At 44.1% G+C, this 22,448-nt stretch overlaps 2 protein-coding genes across 7 annotated transcripts in view; both read right to left on the bottom strand.

The window, feature by feature from the left end:
* The window catches only part of C1QTNF2 (C1q and TNF related 2), a 29,222-nt gene extending 6,915 nt beyond the window's left edge, over positions 1–22,307 (bottom strand). The window contains exons 1-2 of one of the 4 annotated variants that reach the window (XM_023754071.1): positions 22,182–22,307; positions 13,051–13,192 (exon numbers count right to left, since the gene is read on the bottom strand). In XM_023754071.1, coding sequence (XP_023609839.1) covers positions 13,051–13,134 — 84 coding nt within the window. In that variant the 5' untranslated portion in view covers positions 13,135–13,192; positions 22,182–22,307. Of the gene's footprint in view, positions 1–2,931; positions 3,089–5,610; positions 5,628–6,044; positions 6,129–13,050; positions 13,193–22,181 lie in introns of those variants that run through there. The other 3 variants (XM_006089055.3, XM_023754073.1, XM_023754072.1) reach the window with 3 other exon arrangements.
* ZBED8 (zinc finger BED-type containing 8) lies at positions 17,984–22,341 on the bottom strand. 3 transcript variants are annotated; one of them, XM_023754070.1, is made up of 3 exons: positions 22,182–22,307; positions 21,398–21,794; positions 17,984–20,289 (listed from the first exon to the last, which is right to left on the bottom strand). In XM_023754070.1, the coding sequence occupies exon 3, from the start codon at positions 20,238–20,240 to the stop codon at positions 18,456–18,458; it is 1,785 nt and encodes a 594-aa protein (XP_023609838.1). In that variant the 5' UTR covers positions 20,241–20,289; positions 21,398–21,794; positions 22,182–22,307; the 3' UTR covers positions 17,984–18,455. The 3 variants fall into 3 exon arrangements, with proteins under 3 accessions (XP_023609838.1, XP_023609837.1, XP_006089116.1); XM_023754069.1 differs by having other exon boundaries at positions 21,398–21,773; positions 22,182–22,299; XM_006089054.3 differs by lacking the exon at positions 21,398–21,794 and having other exon boundaries at positions 22,182–22,341.
* Positions 22,342–22,448: the final 107 nt, after the last annotated feature.

Raw genomic sequence — 22,448 nt, 5'->3', positions numbered from 1 at the left:
AACTCATAGTGGTTCCAGCCTTGAATGAAATGGTCACTCACATAAAAGAGCAACAGGATCCAAAGGTTTCAGTAAACGTGCGGATAACAAAGCCACACTTGGCTACTGAGGGAAGCCCAGGGAGATGACTGGACTTGGATTGGGAAGACTGGGTCCGTATCCTAGCTCCGTAACTCACTGGTCATGTGACTATAGAAAAGTCATTTCCTCTTATCTGGGCTTCATCTCCTCACCTACAAAGTGGAGGTAATAACACTTATCCGGTCTGCCTTACAGGGCTGTTCTGAGAATCCAACAAGATAATGGACGTTGAAAGCAAAACATGATACAAAAGTTAGAGCCTTGTTTAAAATTGCAATTGCCGCCAACTGCAGCTGAACTAACAGCACACAGCCCTGACCTCACAGTAGGGGCCCCCGGAATATTTCACAGGGAGGCCTAGTTCTGATGAGGAGAGGATACCTGAATCTGACCCAACTGGGCAAGGAAGGGCTGGTGGTTGGAATGGGGTGGGGCCTGCTTGCAGATGAAATGCTCCAAAAATTGGCTTTAATGGGAGTGCAAATTCTATAATGACAAACACCCCATGCCCTCCCTGAATTCCAGGAAGCAAATTGGAAACAGCCCTGTCTAGCTTCACTTGAAGAGCTGAGACCCTCACCCAAGGATATTTTTTTCCGCCTGGAGGAGAGAGGGGCTGCTGCAGCGGCTCACACAGCACTCCCCACGCCCCCTTTCCTGGGTCCCCACATCCCTGCTTGGAAACACTCCAGCATCCAGAGTCAAAATACAGACCATTAGAAGTCATGGGATCCGCTTGTCAAAAGGCCCCAGAAAAACATTTGTTTTCTCTCTTTCCACCCCTATTTCTGGCTCAGTCTAGACAAGAGGTCCAAGGCCAAACCATGACCTAGTGAGGTCTCAGGAGCCAAGATCTTGTGGGGTTTGTCTCAGTGGCACTTCCGAGAGCACGCCAGCAGTCAGTCTGGTGGCCACTGTATTATCACCTCAGATCCTTAGAAACCAGCCAACGTGGCATGTGATGCAGGGGACGTGGAGCTCACCCCTTTGGGCCCCGTGCCCTGTGCCCTGTGCAGTGAGGCCCGGAGTCAGGCTTCGGGTGGCTGAGGCCAAAGCCATCAAGCTTTGGACCTGCCCAGCACTGCAGTGAGCGAGAAGAAGGAAGCTGATGGGCCAGATGTGAGCTGCGGGAAGGAGGCCCGAGGCGGTTCAGGGCCCTGTGTCCAGCTTCTCCAAGCGGCAGACCAGAGGGCTGGGGACCGTGTTTGAACAGTGCTGTCCAACAGGCATATGACATGAAGTCACATGTCATTTTAAATGACCTTATTGGCACATTAAAAAGGTTTTTAAAAAGCAGGTGAATGCCAAAACCGGTTTGGCTCAGTGGATAGAGCATCGGCCTGTGGACTGAAAGGTCCTGGGTTCGATTCCAGTCAAGGGCATGTACCTGGGTTGCGGGCACATCCCCCGTGGGAGATGTGCAGGAGGCAGCTGGTCGATGTTTCTCTCCCATCGATGTTTCTAACTATCTATCTCTCTCCCTTCCTCTCTGTAAAAAATCAATAAAATATATATAAAAAAAAAAGCAGGTGAAATTAATTTTAATAATGTATGTTGGTTAAACTAATATATCTCAAACATCATCATTTCAACATGTGATCAATGTGAAAATTATTAATGAGGTAATTCACATTCTTTAATTGGCACTCAGTCTTAGAAACCTGGTGTGTATTTTACACCTGCAGCACATCTTAATTCAGACTGGCTACATTACTTTTTTATTATTATTTTTAAATTTTTTTGTCAATCCTCACCCAAGGATATTTTTTCCATTGATTTTCAGAGAGAGTAGAAGGGAGAGGGAGAGACAGAGGGAGAGAGAAACGTTAATGTGAGAGAAACACATCAATTGGTTGCCTCCCACTTGCACCCAGACCAGGGATTGAGCTTGCAACTGAGGTACGTGCCCTTGACTGGAATAGAACCCAGGACCCTTTAGTCTGCAGGCAGAAGCTCTATCCACTGAGCCACACTGGCTAGGGCCAGACTGGCCACATTTCAAGTGCCCAACAGCCATGTGGCAGCTACTGCCTCAGCTCTAAGCATAGCTGCTTGGGTTGAAATCCCACGAACTAGCTGTGGGCCTTTTACAAGTGACTTATCCTCTTTCCCTCAGCCTAGTCCTCTCCAAAATGGGGATGACAGGAGCAGTAGCTACCTTAGAAGGTTGTTATGAGGCTATAATGCTCCTAGAATAAGGTTTGGCATATGGTAAGAGGTATAAAAGCATCACCTATTCTTATTTCATTATTTCTTGCCCTTCTGAAAATACAGCAGATAATGGATGTTGGAAGTAAAACCTGATACAAAAATTCAGACCTTGTTTAAAATTTTAATTGTCACCAACTGCAGTTGAACTAATGAAAAACAGTCCTGACCTCCTTCATGAGTCCTATGGCATTTCAGGTGGAGGCCCCTGTAGTCTTAGAATAAATTCTCCATTTTCACTTAAGCTGGTTTGAATAGTGTTTCTGTCGGTTGCTACCAAAAGAGCATCCTAGTGAGGGTGGGCCTTCGCTCCTGCCCAGCCATTCTATGCTGAGGGAAGTTGTGGGGGTCCCTGCCTTGGCCCCACACACCTATGAGCCACCTGGCACGACCGTGATCCACAATACAGGTGATTAATAAAGACAGGTGACTCGATGGGTTAGTGCTCAGGTCTTTAAGTGACAGAAGGTCAATGAGACATCATGTGTGCTGGTGCTTGGCACCATGGCTTGGCGAGAATGCCCAATCAATGGTGTCACCTATTTTTATTGCCTTTGAGGCCAGACACTGGAATGAAAAGATGTGGTTGCTGCTCTTATAGGGCACAGGGTCTGGTTCTAATGAGGATCCAGCCTGGCATACCTGCATGACCAGGCTCTAGGCAGGAGAGGGAGTAAGCCTTGCTCCTCTTTTCTCTTTGTAGGAGGTTCTCTCTCAAAGGGCAGCCAGGACTGCACTGAAGACAGGGAAAGGAAATGGGGCTAGGCGGTTCCTTGGAATGGCATAGAGGGACCACACTTGAAGATCTGGAAACTGAGGGAGAGGAACAAAGTCTGAACTCTGAAGGGTTGGGGGGTTGTGGCGGGGGGAGAGGGGGTGGGGCAGGCTAGGTTTTCTTTGACTTCCCTGTGCTTGCTGGTCTCCATGCAGTCACTTCTGGTCAGGCCCTGACAGACATTCGAAATAACTCTAAAGATCTGGCCTTCAAGAAGCACAGAGCTGGTCTGGTGGTTAAGAGGTTAGGGATCATATTCTAGCTATTTGACCTCTGCTATCTCTGAGCCTCAGTTTCCTTGCCTGTAAAATGGGAGAAAACAATACTGCATGGTCATATTTGAATCATTTGAATTTGAAATTGCATGATAGAAACATATTTATGGTTTCAATTTATGTGTGAAAGTTTGTCGAGGACCTTGCAAGGCAGCAGGAGCTGTAAATTGTAAACTGTGTTCATGCTATAGCCACAGGATAGCCCTATACGAATCGGCAAACGGAAATACTGCCATCCTTCTTTCGGCAGGTGAGTTTTGAATTATACGAGTTTGAATAATATAAGGTCTTTAGGAATGTCTCCCCGAGGAATTTGATGGCCTGTGCCTCCCTTATAGAGTAATTATGAATATTAAATGAGATAATACAGCAATAACCAGCCCACAGGAAGTACTCAGTGACAGTCGTGTTATTCCATATAATAATAATGTGTGAGAACAAGGAGAAATATGACAGGAGGTTAGACTGCGCAGCCCCAGTTGGTATGAGTTTGCAACCCCTGATCTAGAGGGAAAGAGAATTCTCTGTGTATGTTGTGTGTTCTTATTTCAAAGCTTTGATGTTCATTTTCTCCTTTAACCTCCCACAGTTCTAAGAGGCTGATACTATTATCCCCATATGGCAAAAGAAAAAAAAAAGGCTAAAAAAAAAAAAAGAAAGAAATCATTTTTCCCAGGTCAAAACTGGATGGAAGCCAGGCCTGTTGACTCGGGCCCAGGGCAAAGAACCCATGTGCATAAACCTTCCCAGGGCAGCTGTCTAATTAAGCCATCTACAGAAACGCACAAATCTCAAGGAGAATTGTTTCCCTGAGAAAAGCTTCAGCATAGAATTCCTTTCCAAAGTCCACGTAGACTAGCACTTGATGAACAGAAATCCAATTTCTACAGGAGCTCCTCTCACAGAGGCAAAGCCAGCTGGCAGGCCTTCGTGAGGAGGGCGTGGGGGAAGCTGTGAGTGTATGCACTCCATCACCCCGCCGTGAACATTCGGGATCGTCAGAGACTGGGACGGTGGAGAAGAAGGTCCAGTCGTCTGTGTCCACTCAGCAGACAGATGAGAGCAAGAACAGCAAGATAGGGAGGAATGGAGGGATTTGCAGAGAAAGAAGTAACTTCTCGGGGGAATTTGCTGAATGGAGGGAGAATAGCTTCAAAGATGACCCCAGACTTGTGAACCAAATCTCGATTCCTTGGTACAATGACACACTAAGACGACGTTATAAAAACAAAGTGAGTCCGTATCTGCACATATGGAAAGATGACCAAGATACACAGAGTGAAAAGGGCAAGTTGCAGCATGGAATGCTTATCTTTGAGTTAAAAAAAGATAGACACTCAAATATATAGATATATGAAATTTCCAAACGACATACCATCTTGTTAAAGGGGTTACGTTTCAGAATCAGGAGGTATATGGGCTTTTACTTTTCACTTTCTACCTTTTTGAAGTGTCTGAATTTGTTACAATGGACATTGTTAGTTTTATGTCATTTAAAACAAAAGGTAATCCTAATGTTGAAGGATTAGAAGGAGGGCAAGACTGGTGTCCCTGCTAGGGCTGGAGGGAAGTCAGACTCTGGGAAGAAACACAGTGTGGTGCACTTGAGGGGTAAGAAGGCAGGGCAGGAGTGAAGTTCTGAAAGTGTGGATGCTCTGATGGTAGGCAGCTGAAAGTGGGCATGATGGCTATATAATTGCCAGATAACAGGGTAAGTCAGAGGAGAACTGTGGGGGGTGTAGAAAGGGAGAATGGGAGAGGACAGACTTCAAACAGTGCTGAGACCAGCCTTGGGTTGACATATATAGGACACTGTTGACGCTATTGCTGCTGGTTTAGTGTGGCAGGGACGGGAACGTCCCTGGGAGATGGCCAGTCTAAGGAGGCGATTCTTGTAGACTCTAGGCAGGAGTTTTGTTTTAAGAGAACAGAGGAGGACCACACTGAGGTTGTGCAAAGCACCCACGGTGTTAGGGGAGAGGCCTGGGCTGGGAGACCACCGGGACCATGCAACATTCAGCTGCCATCCAGTCCTGGCATTGGGCAGTGGCGGTGGGGACGGAGAAAGAACACAGTTTGGGGGAGGAGGGAGAGTGACAAGAGTTGTGAAGAACTGGGTGCAAATCTCAGCTTGTCGTTCAGTACCTTTTGAGCTTAGTTTTCGGGTCTGTATAATATATATTTAATTAAATGTTGTAAAGAGTAAATGAGATAATGCGCTCGATAAATGTCAGCTACGATTGTTAGCTCGGGTATTGGACTCAGACTCACCAGGGTTCAAATCCCCTAGCCACCGGTTACCAGGTGTTCAGCCCTGAGCAAGTCATTAACATCTCTGAGCCTGGTTCCTCTCTCGCAGAAGCAGATAAGCTGTTGTCATGGAAATGAACCAGCGTGCGCAGAGGGCAGGCAGGGCCTGGCACGAAATAGGCACTCAATAAGCGGTAGAATTATAAAACTATCAACAGGTAAACCACGAGCACACAGTCAGCGCCCAGTAAATGTTAATTCATATGAAATATACTCCAGAAGGTGGAGGTCAAGGGGTAGGACTCTGTGGGCTGCCCGGCCTGCAAAGAAGGGGCGTTCGCAGTCCTCCCACTCCTACCGACTCCCACCCCGCCCCGCGCCCCAGCACCGCGTATCCTCCCCTCTTCTCCCCGCCCGCACTCTCCCCGGACAGTGGACCGCCGGCGGACACTCACCCTCGCTGCCCCGGGCGTCCAGGAGCCTCGGGAGCGACCAAGCTGTCGGCCTTGCTCCGCGTCCCGCCTCCCGCGGCGACAGCAGCCCGCCCGGCGCCCCGCCCCAGGCATACTTTTCCCATCCCGTCACCGGCGGGAGCGCCTTCCCCGTCACCTTCCCGGTCACGTGGGCCGGCCCGCAGCGTCCGAGTTGGTTTGGAAAAAAACTTGAAGCGCTGGTGGCAACTTGGGTGCATCGAGGCATCTCTCCGCGTGTAGAACCTGTCAGTGTATTTGGAGGTTTACGTGCCAGAAATGATTGTTACCCAGGCGTTTGCAAGGGTCTGAGTATGTCTGTTGCTTCAGCGTGCGCATTGACATCACTGTGGATGTGAGGGTGCGTGTGGGCATGACGCTTACAATGGAGTACATTTCTCTGGGTACTGACTGTGCGTGTAGTTGAGAGTAAGAATCGCGAGTGTGTGTGTGTGCATGGGTGAGTGCATATGTATGCACATGTCCATGCACATGTCTACTCTTGCAGCCTGGTGTGCAGCCGGTGTGTATGTCAGTTGCTGGGTGTACACAGCAGTGTCTGGATATCTGTGCGTTGGGTACATGCTTATTGTGTATACAAATATGCATAACCATGCACCAGTATGTATGTGCACGATGTCTGGGGCACCTGTTTGTGCAGTGGCTCGTTCGGTGTGTTATATGTATGTATGTATGTATGTATGTATGCCTTGGTGTGGATTTTGTCCAGATGTGGATGTGTGCATACATAACAGTGTGGGCAGGTGCCCCTGCCTCTCAGCCCTCACCTCCCTCCTCCCCAGAAGAAAAGGCTTTGCTGGCCTCACCAACTCTCTGGCCCAGCCCTGCTCTAGGGTCCCAGCTCCCAGAACACACGGAGTGAACCCGTGTGGGTAACAAGCAGACACTGGGGGAAAGAAAGGTCATCAGAGGCCTGGCTTGTGCCTCTCCCTCTTCCTTCCACTGCTGTCTTCCACTAGCCACCAGTATTCCCTGGGCTGCCAGAGCCTCTGGTTAACAGATGGTATATGACCCAAGGTTTACAGTCCTTTAGTGCAGGTATGCATTCCAACTCTCATGCTGGTTCTACCACCTTAGACAAGTCAGTTACTTCATAGATGGTGTCTCATTTTCTGAAAAGTTGGGAGAATAATGATATTCCTGCACTGTCCTTCCCCCCAAAGTTGGGACACTCACCCATAAAAGTATTTGGTAAGCCACTGAACTACGTAGAGAATTATTACTAATATTACATAAATATTATTTGAGGATGAAAGTTAGTGGGCTCAACAAACATTCATTCAACAAACATTTCATGAGCATCTATTATGTGTCAGTCCCCAAGCCAGGTGCTGGAGATACAGAGATATACCAAATAGGCTTGGTGCCTGTCCTCCAAGAACTTAGAGTCTAGCAAGGATGGTGCAAGTGGTTTCATGTGAAATGAGTGTTACAGAAGAGAAAAGCATTAAGTATAAAACTAGGTGGTCTGAGAAAGCTTGGGGAAGTGAGGTTCCCGTTGAGCCCTGAGGGGTGACTGAGACCTGTCTGGGTGTAGGGGAGGTGCGAGTTCTGCACATGCATGAAAGATGATGTGTGAAATAGTGTAGGGTGTTGATTCGAGGATGGCTAGAAAGGGGACCTCCATCCACCACCCCATCTGGGTAAGTTGGTCTGTTCCCAGATGTGTTAGGAATGGAAAAGGTGAGGAAACCCTGCTTAGGATGCCCAGAGCCCATTCAGAATCGAAAGGGCTCAGGATAGCCCCTCTCCTAGGGTAGAGTAGGAATCTCCATGTGCTACCCTGAGGGCTCCACTGTAACATGTTCAAATCCCTGGCCTGCTCTTGCTGGTAAGAAAATAAATGGTTAATGAAAAGTATAGGAAAAGGCAGTGGTGCCATACTTGGCACCCAGCAAGCATTTAATAAATGTTTCCTGGCCGAGTAAACGGAAGAATGGGGGGTGGATGGTTTTCCAGTTTTTTTTTTTTAAAATATATTTTATTGATTTTTTACAGAGAGGAAGGGAGAGAGATAGAGAGTTAGAAACATCGATGAGAGAGAAACATTGATCAGCTGCCTCCTGCACATCTCCTACTGGGGATGTGCCCGCAACCCAGGTACATGCCCTTGACCTGAATCGAACCTGGGACCTTTCAGTCCGCAAGCCAACGCTCTATCCACTGAGCCAAACCGGTTTCGGCATGGTTTTCCAGTTTTGTTACAAATCAGCAAATGCTACAAATCAAGGCTGTCTTCCCCCCAACTCAGTCCCCAGCCTGTTTACCAACTCATCACTGTCTAAATCCCTGCCCAACTGTACCACTGACTTAGATATTAATAACGTACTGATTTGCAACATCTCGTGCTTTTTGAATACAGTGAGGTTGGGAGGACAAGTCCCCCTGACCTTCACTCCATCTGAATCTTCAGAATCTCAAAGCAGGAAGGGTCCTGGGAAATAATTTGGTCTGTAGTCTTCATTTCACACACAAGGACAAAGAGGTCCAGAGACCTTCAGTGACTTGATAGTTGTGGAGTCAAGATAAAGTCCAAGGTCATTTTGTCTTGCATCCATTATTAAAATGTAGACTTTCCGACTGTTGAACCTCAGAGAGAAGGCAGGGGAGAGTGGGTGGGAAGCATAACAGGTGGACACAGACAATGGGGTGGTGAGGGCCTGGGGGCGGGGGTAGGGGGTGGATGGGAGCGGGCTGGAGGAGGTTAATGGAGGGAAAAGGACCTATGTAATACTTTTTACAATAAATGTAGACCTTCCTGTTTGCCTTTTTTCAACCCTTTCTTTACTCTGATTTTGGTGCAAAAGCGTGTTTAAAATGGCTGTTGAATCATTCCAAACAGCTAATGGCCACGATCCAAGCTGTCAATATTTACTTGCAGCAAGGGGCGTTGGAGCTGCGAGGCTCTCCAGCATGAGATTTTCCCAAGCGCAGTCTCGCTAATGTCGCAGTACTAGGGACAGCTGTAGATGGAGAGGACTCGCTGCCATTCCACAGAAAGGCTGATGGTGGAGTGCATGTTGTCACTTAGAATGGAGCAAGATGACAGCTAAACTGCAAGGAAAGCTTTGCAGTTTTATAAAAATGAAAACATATACGATTTATTTTTTGACATAGCTGTTTTCTTTCCTGTAACTTATCCTGGGAGTATGAGGATGTTCTTGGCAACCTTGTTTGAACTGATAAAAGACTGTAAACAATCAAAATGCCTAGCAATAGGGGACTAATTAAGTAATAGAGGCAGACCTCTATGTACTATTATGGAATTATCTCTGAGACAGTGAGAAAAGAGTGTGTTTCGTTTTCTACCATGCAAGTTCCATAAAGAAGAGGTGAGGACCCCTAACCGGTTTGGCTCAGTGGATAGAGCATTGGCCTGCGGACTCAAGGGCCCCAGGTTCGATTCCAGTCAAGGGCATGTACCTTGGCTGTGGGCACATCCTCAGTAGGGGGCGTGCAGGAGGCAGCTGATCGATGTTTCTCTCTCATCGATGTTTCTAACTCTCTATCCCTCTCCCTTCCTCTCTGTAAAAAATCAATAAAAAATGTATATATATTTTTTTAAAAAAAGAAGAGGTGAGGAAAACACACAAACACATGGGTGTAGGAGTATAATCGAACTCCAGAAGGATGTACAAAAAACTGTGATACAAGATGTTGTCTCTGGACTGGGGAACTGGAAAACAGTGTCAAGAGGGAGACATTTTTCACTGTATGACTTTTGGAACAGTTTATTTTTAAAACCATGAAAGTCTATGAATTATGGACACCCCTTTCCTCAATAAACATTTAAAAAAGTGTTTCTCTTTCTTTCTTTTTCTAAAAATCAATTTAAAAAACCCCCCAATATCTTCAGGTGAGGATTAAAACAAAGTAGCCCTCACCGATTTGGCTCAGTGGATAGAGTGTCGGCCTGCGGACTGAAGGGTCCCAGGTTCGATTCCAGTCAAGGGCATGTATCTTGGTTGCGGGCACATCCCCAGTAGGGGGTGTGCAGGAGGCAGCTGATCGATGTTTCTCTCTCATCAATGTTTCTAACTCTCTATCCCTCTCCCTTCCTCTCTGTAAAAAATCAATAAAATATATTTTTTTAAAAATAAAACAAAGTACATGCTGTGTTCCATTTCTTGGAAATTCTTCCTTTGCTGCTACGGATAAGCTGGACCTGGGGACATGGCAGAGAGGTTAGAGAGTTAATAATCATAAACCCTCAACTATTATATACTTGTATTTAAAAAACACACGTTTCAAAGAGTAGGCTGTTCCAATCTTCCAAGGTTGGGACAAATATTTCTCCCATTGTACAGTTGAAGGAACCAAGGCACAGAAGCGGGCCATCTTCCCAGGGTTACACAGGGAGTGGGGGGCAGAGTTGGGCTGTGAGTGCGGATCTGACCCAGTCATAGGTTCCTTCCACAGGACCCTATTTAGCTGCACAGAGCAGTTTTCCTGGGAAGAAAAAGAAGAACCAGGGAGTTCTGAGAGGCTTTTCTGGCCTAAGGTTTCATGAGAGTTAAAGCCCTGAGGCAGCTAGAGCCCCAGTACAAACGGAGTCAGACCAAAATAGACATGATTCACATTCAACGGGAAATGACCCAGAAAAGATCCAGCTCATTTCCAGATGTAACTCGAAGGGCCTCAGTTGGGGAGACCTCGTTTTGGAATCTGATGCAATAAGTTCTTGATGAGGTTTCACAACTCAGTGTGAGGATCCGAAATGAACAGACGTTTGATTTGAGAAAAAGTCCCACTAAGAAGGGCTCGAGGCTCCTGCTTTATAGAATCAAGCTTTGAAAAAGCAGCCTATGGATGAGTAGAGAAACCAGGGCTTTCCCAGCATCATTTTGGGAGGAAATATTAGAAATAAAGCGTCTAACCCTGCCTTTTGGCTTGGAAGAAAAGCAGAAATCCCAGACTGAGAAAATGAGGCATGATTAAACGGAATAAATGAAATTTAGCTAGCGGCTAGAAAGAAGTTTTTTATCTTTAGCAGTTGTGACTGGAGAAGTTTGTGTCTCCTGACTGAACCTTGACTGATCAGAAATTTGTACCAGGAGCCTCAGGAAACAGATCCTCAAAGATGACATTTTCTCAGGTGTAGGGGTTTGTCTTTAGACTTGAATGCAATGTTGAGCTCCTTGTCATGAAAATGAAATGTGGAATCCAGTGGCATGGAGTGGCACTGATTAATTACTGTGATGAAGAGCTTCCTGAAGTAGGTGCCCTGGGGGACCAACTGGCTGCTGGGAACAATGATGACTACAAGGACTGGGGCAGGTGCCTCCTTCTGACTGCCCTGGTGTGCATACAGAAAGGAAAGGACACACTCAGCCCTCTAATATCTCAGCTCAAGTCCCAGTTAGAGAACTATAGAGTTCTATGGGGGGGGAGGGGGGTCCTAAAAGTACTGTATTTTTCCCTGTATAAGACACTATTTTTTTCTAAAATCGTTAGACTGAAAACCGAGGGGTGTCTTATACATGAAGTCAGCCGAGGAGGGAGCTATGTGGGTGTGTAGCTGCCCATACCTTGTCAAACAGGCCTCCTCCAACCACGAGACTTATTGTTACTGACATCAGCTGATGCCATAATTGGAGGTGGAGGTGGAGAGTGTGCAGATACAACAGGGACCTGAACGTTCTGAGCCCATAAAGATGTCAAAAAATAAAAAGATAAATACCAGTAAGCGATTGTCTTACTCTGCAAAATTCAAACTGAATGTAATCAGCTATGCAAAAGAGCATGGAAATAGAGCTGCAGAGAGACAATTTGGACCTCCTCCCACTGAGTGTTTGATCAGACAGTGGAGAAAACAGGAAGAACAACTCAAGATGCCAAAAAAGAAGAAGGCCTTAAGAGGAAAACCAGCAAAATGTTTAAGATATTGATTTCTTAATTTTGGGTTGGAAAAGTGGGGGTGTCTTATACATGGAGGTGTTTTATACACAGAAAAATATGGTATCTCAAATCTCTTATAGCTGCAAATTCAGATACAGCCCAGCCAATGTGGCTCAATGGTTGAGCATCGACTTATGAACCAAGAGGTCACAGTTCAATTCCCGGTCAGGGCATATGCCAGGGTTGCAGGCTCAGTCCCCAGTGTGGGGTGTTCAGGAGGTAGCCAATCAATGATTCTCTCTCATTATTGATGTTTCTAACTCTCTTCCTTCTGAAATCAATAAAAATATTTTTAAAAACCCAACAAATTCAGATATATTTGTGAGAGTTGCAGATTAAATGTAAATTAAATTCACTGCTTACAACTTTCAGTGGAAGTTAGAATGAGGGTTGGGAAAGTGTCCCCAAGACTTGGAATGAAGACATCTGCATGGCCTCTGATGAAGCTGAAAATCTTAACCTCTAAATCAGCGGTCGCCAACCTTTCAGACCTCACGGACACCAATGGTCCACGGACCACCAGCTGGCGACCACTGCCCCAAATCACTGAGCCTTCCTCGCCTTCACCTCCCATGTCTGAGATTAGGCTTCCTTTGCTTGAAGTCCCTCTAATAACCTCACCTGAGGCAGGTGCCTTTCAAGGAGATGCCTCTACTTCTTAAGACCTACCCCAACTCCTTGCTGCCACTAGACCCATAAGTAGGGTCAGATCCAGCATATTTCAAGGGAACAAGTACACGGTCTGCCAGAATGTACTCTGCTGAGATCTTGATCATCACAACCTTTCACAGTACATCATACCGGTCCACTTCACTGACGACATGCAGATTAGTTCTGATAAGAAGGCAGTCGCAAGTATTTTAGACGCCTTAGTAAAATGCATGCGAGTCAGAGAGTGGGAGACAGACTCTATACAAACTCAGGGGCTCACCCACCTGGGTGGTGTTTCTGATGGGCTAGTGGTCTGGAGCATGCTGCAATAGTTCAAGGTGAAGAACAGGTTGCTGTACCTTGCATCACATACTACAACAGAGGCATAATGCTTGGTGGGCCTTTTGGAGGCAACACTTACCACACTTGCATGTGTCACTCTGACCCACTTTCCGTAACACTGCCAGTCCTGAGTGGAGGGAAGACGACCTTGCAGGGAGCCCATGCTGTGGTGCCAGCTACTTTGCTGCTTGAGACTGAAGTCCCTGAAGGTCCAATGTCACCTGTATGTGGCAAATAGGGATTCTGTATGGAGCCTCTGACAAAGGAGAGTCAAAGCATGGGCCTCTAGGGTTTTAGAGCAAATCATTCCCTCTTTTGAAGATAACTATTGTCCTTTTGAGAAAAGGCTCAGTGGGTCTGGGTGCTGTGTGGCCCAGCAAGTCATGAATTGGAGTGTGCACAGCAACAATCCGTCATCACGTGGAAATGATATTCAAGGGATAGAGATCAAGCAGGTCAGGAAGGCACAAACAGGTTGCCTGAGTAACTGGCCCAACTGCTTTAACACCTAATCCTGTTGCAAGGCTTCCTTTTTCTCAATCTATAACTTTGGCTGCATGGAGTGTTCCTTATGAACAGCTGACTAGAACAAAGCAACTTAGGCCTGGTTTTCAGTTTAGTCCGCCCAATATGTGAGCACCAGCTGGTTTTTGCCAAAATGGCTACAACTTTACACCCCCAATTAGGTGTCTCTGAAAGATTTAAATGAAGGGAAATCTTAAGTGGGAGCAGAATTTTGAGCAGTGCATTTGGTTGTCTACTGAACTGAATGCTACCCAGTCTAAACTCCAATATTCAAATGCAGTTACTAATAACTTGATGAATGGCCAGGGACTTGAAATGGATTTATAAGAGAAGGGACAAGAAGGTCTGGGGGTGAAGTATGTGGATGGATCTTGCACAATAGGCAGAGAATGGAGTATTATTGTGCTCCAGGTGAATGCTCATCAAAGGACACTGTGCAATCATGAGAATGTACTGTGCATACAACTATAGGGAATGTAATTATCCATGAGTCCCGGCTACTGCATTCTGAAATTCATCACTGTACCTGGACTGTTCCCAGTAAGTAACCAAGACTGGCAGGAATACTAAGGCACATATGGGTCTCCTGTGACAGCTTTCACTTGGGGACTTTCTGATGGCTTTGCTGAACCTAAATTAACAGAGGAGTCTCTCAATAATTGTGAGGACACGATGATGTACTTTATAGCTATTAGTCTTTCTCCAGCCATCCTAACAATTGCTCAACAGGCCCCTGTAAAGAGTGGTCATGTTGGCAAGGATGGAGGCTTACTCACAGGGTCATCAACATGGACTTCTCCTCATCAAGACTGACCTACTGAGCGCCTGACCTGCTAACAGCAGAGAGCAGAGACCAACACTGAGCCCTGATATGGACACTTGGTAGCAGGCTAATTGTATTCTACTCCTTCTATCATGGAAGGGGCAGTAATTCACTCTCAATGGAAAAGACACATAATCTGGATAAGGATTGCTTTTAGTACTTCTGCCAACTTTATTAACTGTCACGTATCATGTACCAATTGCACCTCATCAAGGACTAGCAAAGGAGTGTATGCTATTCTGCTTAGAGTGCCATAACAAAATACATAGACTGAGTAAACATTATTTCCCACAGTTCTGGAAGCTGGGAAATCCAAGATCAAGGTGTGACAAGGTAGCTTTCACTCTGAAGCCTCTTCTTGTAAGTGGTCTCCATCTCTCTCTGTGTTCATATGATCTCCTTTGTACTCCAGAAAGACAGCAAGCTCTCTGTTGTCTCTAAAGAAGGCACTAATCTCATTCAGCCAGGGTCCCATCCTCATTACCTTCCAAAGGCCCCACCTCAAAATACCATCACATTGGGGGTTACGGTTTTAGCGTATGAATTTTAGGGTGGACACATTTATTCCATAACAGAGTGTGGAAACAAATTGCTTCCTGTGCAATTTATTGGTCTTGTCATGTACTTCATCACCCAGATAAACCTGGTCTGTTTGAATGACAGAATGATTTACTTAAGAGTCAGACACTTGCTGTTGGGAAAAAATAACCTAACAGGATAAGGTTCAGTCTTCTAGGATGCAATATGTGCTTTGAGTTGGTAACCAATGAGTATGGTTTTGTTTCATTTCCAAGGCAGAATGCATTGGTCCAGAAGGGTTAGATGTGGGAGTGACTTTGACTATTGTATCTAATAACTCAAAGAATTTTTGCTTCCCATTGATATAGCTCTGAACTCATGGTTTAGAAATCTTGGTTCCCAAGAGAAATGCTTTCACCAGGGGATGTAAGTGGTTCAACTGAATTGGAAGTTGAGACTGTCACTGACCTTTCTGGGCATGTGCTGTGAGGGTTAGTGCCAGGGGGCCTGAAATTGGCCTGGTTAAGGCACGACACATCCTGATGAATAGTGTTGTAACCAAGTTTCTGAAGAATTTCAGGGTGGTTTGTACCAGTGTGTTATCATTGTTTATTTTAACACAGGTGATTTATACCTAGAGACCTCCTCTATACCTGCCCCCACACCCCAAGAAAACCAAACTTGGTTGTTGGGGCTGGTTTTTAGGCAACAGATTAATGGGACTGCTACTAAATTTGAGTGAGTTGAGACTTTGTGTCTCCTCATTCTGGAAAGAAGGTGAGCGCATCCTCATTTGTACAAAGAATAGTTACACCTTAAAACCCCCACAAAGTTATGTTTATTGTATAGAAATTCAAATATGGATAGAAAGGGCTGAATGGATGCTAAAATAGCCAAAGGGGTAGAATGTGCTGGTTAAATTATTATCTTTCATCTTCAAATCCATCCTTCTATACTTTCTATAATCTGCTTTGAGATGCTGGGATTATAATCCCATTGAGTACATTTCTTCATTACCTAGATTTCTGTAAGGCTGTGCAAATAAGAGATGCAAGAGAGATAGTGTAAATCTAGAGGGAGGGCCAGGGACTTGTTTCTTCTTCTTCAGCTTCCTATTGCTGTATCATCTCTGCAGTGGTTCTTCACCCTGGCATGAGCATTAGTTCCAGTTGCAGTAGAAACTAATTGTTTTCAATGTTCAGTTTTCACACTTCCAGAGCCAGCCTCATCATGCCAACATATCAAGCATTATACATACTCATCCAGATTTTTTCCTTTATTACCTTTGGAAAATTTCCCAACTGTCTTTGACATTAGATTACACTAGGAACAATGAAGACATACTTTGTAACTACATTTTAAAATGAAAGAAGGCATGTATTTATTGACACAAGTATTTTGATGGTGATGTTTAGTTTTGTGTAGACAATATAAACTTAAATTTACAGTTTTCAAGTGGTAGTCACATTCCATTCCCCTCTAGTCCCCCCCCACCCCCCAAGTTTTCACTATTATTAAATGCTGTGATCACCCACCTCATAAATAAAACTTTGTGGAAATCCCCGATTCTTTATCCCCATGTGATAAATTCCTAGAGGGAAAAATCCTCAAAGAGCTATGAATAATCAATAGAGGAACTAAAATTAGTGTCATAATAATAAAAAAAATTAAGAGTAGCAGGAGAGGAGATGGATGCTTTAGAAATTCAATCCTTACCTATTATCTAGAGGAGTCAATATATAAATTCTAAAACTGATAAATCAAAACTGGCATATGTGTTTGGTATAAACATATTTCTTAGCTATATGGGTAGAACCACAGAAAGTTACAGCAGAAATGCTTAAAGTAATTGGGTGGGAGGAGACTGAGGCTTTTCTTTTTTTCTTTCTTTTTTTTTTGTTAATTCTCACTCAAAGATATTTTTCCATCGACACTTTTAGAGTGGAAGGCAGGGGAGAGAGAGAGAGAGACATTGACTGTTTGCCTCCCACAATCAGGATCAAACGTGAAACCCAGGTATGTGCCTTTGACAAGGAATCCAACCCGTGACCCTTCGGTGTGCAGGCTGACGCTCTAACCACTTAGCAACACCGACCAGGGCGACTGCAGCTTTTCATTACAGGACTCGTTTTTTCCCCCCAGCCTTGAGCTTCCAGTACTTTGATGAAACATTACAGTTTTGAAAAAAAAAAGTAAATTTATTTAAATTAAAATATATTTTGCCAAATTATCATTTAGAAAGAGTACATCAACTTAAACTCCCAGGGCTAACTTTCTGATGACCCTTAATTACTATAATGACTTCATGTCAATTTATTTATTATTCATATTCTGGTCCATTTAAAAGTTTTAAACTATGTTAAAAAATATACAAAGATATAAAATAAAAGAGAAAACTGGGATAAAGGGAAAATAAGTGTAAAAGAAATGAGGCATGATGACCAACAACTCCATCAGAACATCTGGAAGGCTGGTTAAGAATGAGGATCCTTGCTTATATCCCAGACCAGCTAACTCAGAATCTCTAGCGTAAGGCTCTGGGATCGCCTTTTTAGCAGCCTCCATGACTTGGAGTCCTGATGTAATTTAAAAGAAGACAGAGTGACTAACAGGATATTAGGATGTTTATTAATGTCATATTTAGAGCATGGTAGCTAGAGGACTGGACACTGTGGGACTAACTCTGAAGAATACATTTAAAAATAAATCCTATACAAACTAGAATCATCCCTTCTCCCACTAGAACAGTGGTCGGCAAACCACGGCTCGTGAGCCACATGCGGCTCTTTGGCCCCTTGAGTGTGGCTCTTCCACAAAATACCACGTGCGGGCACGGACGTACAGTGCGATTGAAACTTCGTGGCCCATGCGCAGAAGTCGGTTTTCGGAAAGGAGATAGATGAAACAAGTATACAAGACGAGTGTGGATGGGAGAGTTGGAAGGGGTCGACCTCAGCGAACGTACCTCAATCAGACTGAGGGCGTTTTTAGCAAAGGCCAACTTAGGAGTACCCTAATTAAGTTAATAACAATGTACCTACCTATATAGTTTAAAAAATTTGGCTCTCAAAAGAAATTTCAATCGTTGTAATGTTGATATTTGGCTCTGTTGACTAATGAGTTTGCCGACCACTGCACTAGAACATTTCATAATTATCTTCTGATTTTATTAACCTGCCTATAACAACCCTCACAGACATAGGAAGACTCAGTCTGTCATTCTGTCCTTTGACTTTTACTCTTAACATGAAAATGGGTGTTCTGGAGGGGTCTTCTCTTTTTTTCTTGGCTCCACTCCTTAGAATACTGCACCATTTAGCTGGATGTTCTAGTGCTTGGTGTCTTTTCTAATGTATCACATCAACCGGTTAGACAGATACTTAGAAGAATCCTATGTATCAACGAGATAGTGGTACTTAAATCTTTTCTGCTGCTTGCATTCTTATTATTAAAACATATTTTCACATGACTCATGTGAAAACTAAAAGTTAAAGATGCTAAATTTTTTAAACATAGGATTCGGTATACCATAAAAGGAAAGAGACAGAATTAGTAGCTTAATTTTACAGTGGAATTAAGAATATATTAAAACTTATACATTAAAAAAGCATAGCAGTTTACAGTGACTTCTGCTGTAGCTGCAGCTTTTGTTCAATGATGTCTGAGAAACGAGGAACTTTTTTTGAAATAGCCACACGAATGTCATCACTCATATTAAAGCAGCTTCTGGACTTTGTTTTAAAATGTAAAAGTGATGAAAATCCCAATTCACAAAGGTATGTTGAGGCAAATGGTATAAGGATTTCTAGTGCTGTCTTTGCCAGGTTTGGAAACACTGTGAATTGAACACACCAGAAATCCTCAAGCTTCATTGTCTCAAATTCCATTAAAATTTGGCCACTAGCTCGTAATTCAGCAAGATCATTTTTCATTAAATAACCATCATCAACAAAATCCAGATTAAAAAGAAACGGATCCAGTATCCATTTACTCGCTTCATCAAGATCTCCCACAGAAAAATACCCATGGACGGAGCTGCTCAGCAGTTGCAGATGCAGTGTTATTTCAGCCGCAATGCTTCCTGCTTCATCATCTGAAACAATTATTTCTTCAAGAAAAGGAAAGTTAGTGAAATTTCTTTTCTCAATTCGCTTTAGCCAGAATGGAAACTTCCTAACAAAAGCAGATAACTTCTCTCTAGCTGATACTGTATTCATCCCAGTCCTTTGCATAGATGCGCTAAGTTCATTTAGGTGTTTGAATAAATCTGCAAGGTAGGCTAGGTGAATTTTAAACTCTTTATTTTCAAAGCCATTAACTAAATTACTGCTTTGGTGGTGAAGAAACTGATTTATTTCTTCATACATTTCAAAAATATGAGTAAGTATTTGGCCTCGGGAAAGCCACCTCATTTCCGTATGGAAGAGGAGGACATTATACTCGATTCCAATCTCTTCAAAAAAAGCCTGAAACAGGCGATGATTCGGAGCTCGCCCTTTGATGAAATTTATTACCCTCACAACAGTAAACAGAGCATCCCTCAGCTTTGTAGGCAATGTCTTTGTGACAAGTTCGTGAGGGTTCAACAGACAATGTGTGATCACAATATGAGGTACTTCTTTTTTCACGCAAGCAACAAATTCTGAGTTTTCTCCTAACATAGATGAGGCACCATCAGTACAAACAGAGCCACATGCATCGAGTGCTATCTTATGCTTCAAAAAGAAGTCTCTGAAGAGATTGAACACATCTTTTCCTTTCGTTGTTAACTGCAATGGTTCACAGAACAGGAATTCTTCTATGATCTCTCTTTCTTTTATGTATCGCACAAATGCCATTAGCTGACTGCAGTCATCCATGTCCGTGGTCTCAGCAAGCTGAATACCCACTTGAAGAGGACTGGCTTTGATATCTTCTAGAACTTGCTGTAAGATATCCTTGCTCATTTCATCAATTCTGGAATGGATCACATCATCTGATAAGGGGACCTGCTGAAGCTTCTTTTGTGCATCTGGTCCCAAAACTATATGTGCTATTTCCAATGCACAAGGTTTCACTAATTTTTCAGCTATTGTATGAGGATTCTTCTCCTTGGCACATAAATACGCAAACTGATAGGATGCTTGTAACAAGGTATCCTCTTGAGATGCAACTCCAAATGCTTTCACGGTTTGGTTCTGGTCAGATGGTGTGGGCATATGCTTCAGGCTATTGAGGTCATGCCCACCGACACCACCATGCTGTCTGTTGAAATGGTCAGACAGTTTTGATGGTCTGAGGTCAGCATTTGCAAATACCGAGTTACACAAGACACATTGTGGGCGTTGAGTTCCATCAACCTCCGTTGTACAGGTGAACCAGTAACGAACATAGTCATCATCCCATTTGCGTTTCTTCGACATGGTACCCCCAAATTTTCAGGTAGTATTCCAGAGATGCTGCAGAATTTTGCTTTGGGAGTAAAATATAACCCATGCATTAAAAATCAGTGGCTAACCAAATTAAAACAATGCCACATTACATGCCATCCTGTCAATCTGTGTTCATGTCAAGAAATATCCTGTAAGATAGATGTCAGTTCAAAGTAAGCCATGACGGCATGACAGTCCAACTGAAAGCTAAAACTCACAGCTAAAGTCCTGGAATATGTGACTTGCCAGCAAGTTATATACGGGAGGTTTGGGTTTATGCAAGTTGTGAATACCCTTAAGTCCTCTACTGGTGAACTGCAGTTATGGCTTAATTTGTTTTCAAAGATGTATGTTCCAAACATATCTGGTACATTTTGTTCTCACAGAAAAGGACATCTCACTACCACCCCCTCCTTCCATCTTGGGCCAATAATGTATGCACACCCCTGTTATGAAGCACTGAATAGAGAAGGAAATAATTCACTAAATACTTTAAGAAAGGGCAGATATTTTGACAGGTGGCTATTTCTTTTTAATAGTTAAGGACTAAACAGGTCTGTAAAACCACTTGATCCTTGAGTGGCTTTGACTCCAACTTAAGCAGAAAATTTCTTACAGTTCTAAGCCTTTCTCCACATAGAAGCAGGACACAAATTTGGCTCAGAGATTCCTGCTGCTAAAGTGTAACATGACTCATACTGTTTATATAGAAAAGCAAAACAATTTGCTTAGGAGAAACACAACTATTCTTGTTACCAAGACTTCAGAAAAATTTCTCTCATTCTCTTCATTACGAGCAATTTCATGATGCTTTTTCATGTAACTATCACTTAGTAAAGGCAGTTAAGAAAAGCCACAACAAAAGGAAAATAAGCAACATTTCTAAGATTTGCCTTAATCCAAGGCAGTGGTTTTCCAGTTTAGTAAATGGAGGAATCATCTAAGTCTCGCGCTAAAATGCAGGTTCCTGGGCGTCGCCCCTGGAGATTCCCATTCTCTAGCTCTGGAATAGGGGCCCAGAATCTGTGTTCTAAATAAGCATTTTTAGATCATCCTTGTGAAGAGTAATTAAAACAGTAATCTCTAACAAGAGATGCCCATCATAATCACTGGGATCCCCTTTGAAAGTATACATGCCCATGTCCTACCTTAGAACTAATAGATCATCTCCAGAATAGGACAAAAGAATCAAAAAGGAAGTTATCCAGGCGATTCCGATACAGATCCTACTCTACAGTCAGACTGAGAGGAATGAAAACGTACCGTTGGGGCCAGTCTCTAGCTGGCAGGTGTTCTAGGTTGCTAAGTAAACAGTCTAAATGCTTTAATAGGCATTTAAGTTTTCTGAATCGATGACAACTTCCTTTTTCTTTTTTCCCTCCTGAACAATGAGCAAAGGTATAACACAAAGGTAGGCTCAAATATACCTTAGAAACAATTTTATTTCCCAGGTAAATATAAGTGATCCCCAAAGTTTCCAAAATTCTGTAACACAGACTTCTTTTGAGATTCAAAACGAGAGATCTGATATAACAAAGTAGAATGCTTTTTGCAGGTTTTTGAAGCAGAAGGGAAGATATGAAAAAGTATTACGATTGAGAGAGAAAAAAAAAACAGTTAAAAGGTGGACAGTCACATAACAGAATTATTTGGGGAATGCTAACACATACACATCTCAGCAGTGACAACAACAAAGTACAGCTGTAAACCTAAAACTCCAAACCAAATTCCATTCAACTTCTATCTGCGAGTCCGCGGGAGGTGCGGGTGTCTGGGCAGGCAGAGGATTTAAATCATTTCATTTTACAGTTAAAAGCAAATAGCCAGGAGAAAAGGGACGAGCAAACGCTCCAGAGGCAAAAGCCTGTGGTCCTGGCTTTGTCCCTCACAGGCTGGGGCTGGGGCTGGGGCTGGGCTGACAATAGTACCTACCTGGGAGGGTCGCGGGGATGTCTAGTAAGGAGCATGCGCGGAAAGCACACGCAGCTCGGAAGTGGTAGGAAGGACCTGTTGGTGCTATTATTACGGACGCTGCTTAGGAGGCGGCCCAGACGAGCGAAGGGCGCCGGCGGCGAGGAAGGAGCACCTGCTCGGTCTGCACCCGCCCGTCTCCGAGCAGGAGGCGCAGGCTCAAAGGACGCTCGGGCTTCTCGGAGGCGCCCGTTTCAGGCCCCAGGCCACTGTCCGCTAGACTGAGGC

The sequence above is a fragment of the Myotis lucifugus genome, unplaced genomic scaffold, assembly GCF_000147115.1.
Source record: "Myotis lucifugus unplaced genomic scaffold, Myoluc2.0 scaffold_56, whole genome shotgun sequence".
NCBI classification, from domain to species: domain Eukaryota; kingdom Metazoa; phylum Chordata; class Mammalia; order Chiroptera; family Vespertilionidae; genus Myotis; species Myotis lucifugus.
Note: the sequence above shows the minus strand (reverse complement) of the source record. Positions and strands in the feature narration are given on the sequence as shown.